General features: G+C 39.2%; 1 protein-coding gene across 2 annotated transcripts; it reads left to right on the forward strand.

Annotated features, from left to right (window-relative positions):
• The first annotated feature begins 1,982 nt into the window (after positions 1-1,982).
• LOC123402951 (thylakoid lumenal 15.0 kDa protein 2, chloroplastic-like) lies at positions 1,983-3,672 on the forward strand. Of its 2 annotated transcripts, none has more exons than XM_045096922.1 (3): positions 1,983-2,278; positions 2,632-2,722; positions 3,571-3,672. In XM_045096922.1, exons 1-3 carry the CDS (start codon positions 2,156-2,158, stop codon positions 3,624-3,626), a joined length of 270 nt encoding a protein of 89 aa, XP_044952857.1. In that variant the 5' UTR covers positions 1,983-2,155; the 3' UTR covers positions 3,627-3,672. The 2 variants fall into 2 exon arrangements, 1 of the variants encoding a protein (XP_044952857.1); XR_006611373.1 differs by lacking the exon at positions 1,983-2,278 and adding an exon at positions 2,366-2,532.
• The last annotated feature ends 350 nt before the right edge of the window (positions 3,673-4,022 follow it).

The raw sequence follows: 4,022 nt of genomic DNA on the forward strand, positions 1-4,022 counted from the left end.
GTATTGATTCGTATTTTTTGAGTACACACTGATTGGCATGAGCATTGAATTCATGTTGTTTGGGTACACATTAATTGGCCTGGTAATTAGATTTAGACCTCATGTATATGTGTTGAGTAACGCTACTAATCAAGATCGAGCAACCCCTGTTCTTTATGCATGTCAATTTTTACCTATGCCATCATTAATTAGTAATGTTCCTCATGTGTTGGATATATGCTATAGTCTATTGTCTGTTTGTCTTACTCTTGTCTGACCGTTATTTTAGGGCTTAAATGGCAAATCCATGGAATTAATGTGCTTGCACTGTTTACCAATTTAGGAACGGTTTTCTGGGAAAATGTTAGACTAGTAGCATTTCTAAATGAAGGAAATGGAGCCATTCCAGAAGAAGCATGCGAATATGCCCCATTTTTCCGCAGTTTACTACTCTGCTCAAGCAGCAGAGATCCTGGATGGAGAAAGATTGGTCCAACCGGATGTCGAAACGAGGCGGTTTCGGGTGTATAATAAGAGAAGATGGATCTTGTGGGCTTGGCTATCATAATACTAGATTACTCTTCAGTTTAATTGAGCTCCTCCTTATTCGCTTTTAGTTATTTTGTGTTATTACCATTCAGTTTATGCAGGGGTTATTTAATTGCACTTCTTGGTGCACAGAGTGTGTGTGTGATTAGAGAAAGTTCAGTTCCCATCCTGGTAGCCTTTGTCATTTATTTAGACAATATGTGCAGGTTCACATGTGTGAATAGAAAGTTTTCATGCAAGGTGGCAGTAAAAGGCCTTCCGATTTTACCTGCGGTACCACGAGTGGCAAATAGATGAGCCCACTCCTTGCATGATGAGGTGTTGAACCGACGGTGTTCTTGACAATAGTTGCATCACTGCACATTAGGTCCAACTAAATATATACCAGTGCCTAGCTCAGTGTACCATGGCATTAGATCCTGCACTGGTATATATGTAGGTACGGTATTAGATCCTACACTGGTATATATACCAGCAATTTACCATGTCTAACTAAAAATAAGTGTAGGATGATCCAATACCAGTCTAGCTAATGAGTATATACCAGTCTTCTCCAGCTATTTTTTATGTGTGAAAATAGATAATGTGTTTGTTTGTTTGTTTGTTTGTTGTGTTTGGTTCCTATGTCTTTTAGTCAATGCACCTGTAATGCAATCAACAAAAGTAACCATAGACCCTTCTTGCTAAATTATAATATAACAGTACAAATCAGCTAGATGGGCTGTCGATGCTCCGCATTGTTACTGAATGATAGGACAAAACGTTATCTGCACTCACCACGAATAGCTTATCTAGAGATTGGACAATCGAACAAGTTACTATATAAAGCAGTTCTCTTAACCTACTACCAGCCACCGACCGCCCTATCCATTCCCCTCTCTAGGTGCACATAGTTTCTTTGTGAGTGCTCAAGAAGTAAAGCCAAATCTGCATTTTTCATGTTCAGTGATCTCTGATCACTGAGGTTTGTTTCAGGTGACCAATTTGATTTCGGTCCATTACTTTCTACTATGTTGATAAAAGATTGAAGGATCGTTGTGAGGCACATCGATGTCACGAGGTACCTCCATCTATTTACCATATTCGATATTCAATTTTCTGTGACACCATTGTTTTTGAGTCGAACGAGAAGACCCACTCACAATAGCTTAAGAGCTCTTACAGTTCGTCGCTGCCATCGGCATGGGCTCCGTCATGATGATTTTGATCTGTGGATACTCTCTAGGGGTATGGTATGGAGCCACGCTGATCATAGAGAAGGGATACACTCGTGCCTAGCTCATCAATGCCATCTTTGCGGTGCTTGCCCACTCGCTATAAGTGATCTCCACACCTTCCCGATCATAAATTCAGTTGCACCAATCTCAGTTTTGTGATTAAATATTAGTCTTATCAGGAAAGAGAAGGTATGTTTCACAACCATCCAAGGTTGGTGCTGGGTGGCATCGTCCTGGCCATTGTCATGACATGTATTTAATCGTCATGACATCGTCCTAGAAGGCCGCCGTCTCCGGCGCGCTCGCGTTCACCCTGTCCTTCTCCTGCTGTAAGCCATCCATCTTATCCTTCCTTCATATTCAGCTTCCTGAGTGTGAGTGTAGCATTTTCTAGTGGGAACTTCCCCTTGATGGGTACGTGCTTTGCAGTTGTCGGTCTGGCCAATGCCAAGGCCGGGGTCAACAAACCCGAGTTGTTCTTTAAGGAGTTCACCAACGTCATCGACGTCGCCGGTTTTTTCTCCTCAGGCCAGGTAAATTCACACCTCAAATCTTGCACCATGAGCTGTCTGTCTGTCTGCCTGATGATTCACAACCACTTTGCAAATTTGGCGTCCGCGAGAAACAGAGCGGTGCTGAAACCAACACAACAGTGCAAGGATGAGATGGTGTTTTCCATCCTTGCCTTGCGTGATAGTTCTCTTGTGCCTAATTTTCTTTTTAACATGTCGTATTGACTTCCATTCCATAAGGGTGCGACTACAAATATAGTTCTTATCTTCAGAGGGTAGTCTTAGTCTCCCTACCTTTTATTATTTTGGTGGAGAATTGGATAACACATGTTATGTTAGACGTATGGTTGCTGACTATTTTGATTTGTTCCTAGGAAAATCGTATACGTCAAGAGATAGAAGACCTACAGAAGGACACTGGGTATAAGCTGAGAGATCTCGCACAAAATTACCCGGATACACCAAGTGATTGTTGCTTCTTCTTTTACACATTTGTATTATATGAGTCGCTTTGTATTTTATTTTATTACTGTATTTTATATTGCTGATCCTAAGATAGCACCTTTTGACCCTGTGGAATACAAGTCTGGCCCATGAGGGCAGGTGCATATGTATTCGATGGATTGGGAATGCTGATGTCCTGCGTTTGGTGGACTTATGCAGATTAATTTTTGAATCTATCTGATTCTTTTTTACTTGACAATCTTTTTTTATCAATGTACAGAAACCTCGTGTAATATGGAGCAGGATTATTTTCTCCTTATGTGACAATCATTTACTCTCAAAACCAATGTAGAGCTTGTTGTTGCGATTATCATTGGCTAACATGACATGTATATACTATTATCATATAATGTCTTATTAAGCTATTAGCATATAATGTCATGTCAAATCTGTGATGTCAAAAACATGTGTTATAGTAAATTTATATAGAAAATTTACATGTTTTGTATTTGCGTACAAAGCATTTGTCAAAAACCTGAGTGGTCAATTCACCACACTCCTCTCAACGTGGCTTCGCCAGTGCATCCGATGTGATAGTCCTAATTTTATTTTAGACTAGACCCTGTTTGAAATGTAGGAACTTCACTGAATCATTCTTGTGAAATCTGTAGAGTAATTCTTATGTTTTTGCTCCAGACATATTTTTCCAAAAGTTGTTTTGGTGTTCTTATGTCCTATCTTGAATTTTTAGTTTTGTAAGTAAGATCATTTGACCCATTTGAAGATCAAATTTATAATTAGAGACCATTCTTGAAGATCTTCATGATTTAGAGTGTTAAATTTGACATGTTGATGATTTCATCTTGTAGGTTGCCACGCGGATGCTCTTTGGACTACGATATGGACATCAAGGCATTTGTTTTAGTACCAAATATTACTTACTAATGCCCGCAAAGTATCGTTGTGTATTATTTTTGCTATGGAGCTATGTATGTATGGATGCTATGGAACTATATGTATATATGGATGCTATGGAATTTTGGATGTATGGATGCTATGGAATTTTGATATATGGATCATGAAATTTGTTATGCAACTTTGCATATATTTTATGTGTTGTGGACCAGTAAAACTATTGGGCACATATTATGTATTATATATTTGATATATATGTTATGTGCTGTTGAATTTGTGGTTTTGAAATAAAACATATATATACTAGAATACCAGAAACTAATGGAACACCATGGGCTATACTAATGGCGCACTGCCTGGTGCGCCCTTAGTATATATGCCCTGGGAGGCATACTAATGGAGCACC

Source organism: Hordeum vulgare, chromosome 6H (genome assembly GCF_904849725.1).
Source record: "Hordeum vulgare subsp. vulgare chromosome 6H, MorexV3_pseudomolecules_assembly, whole genome shotgun sequence".
NCBI classification, from domain to species: Eukaryota; Viridiplantae; Streptophyta; class Magnoliopsida; order Poales; family Poaceae; genus Hordeum; species Hordeum vulgare.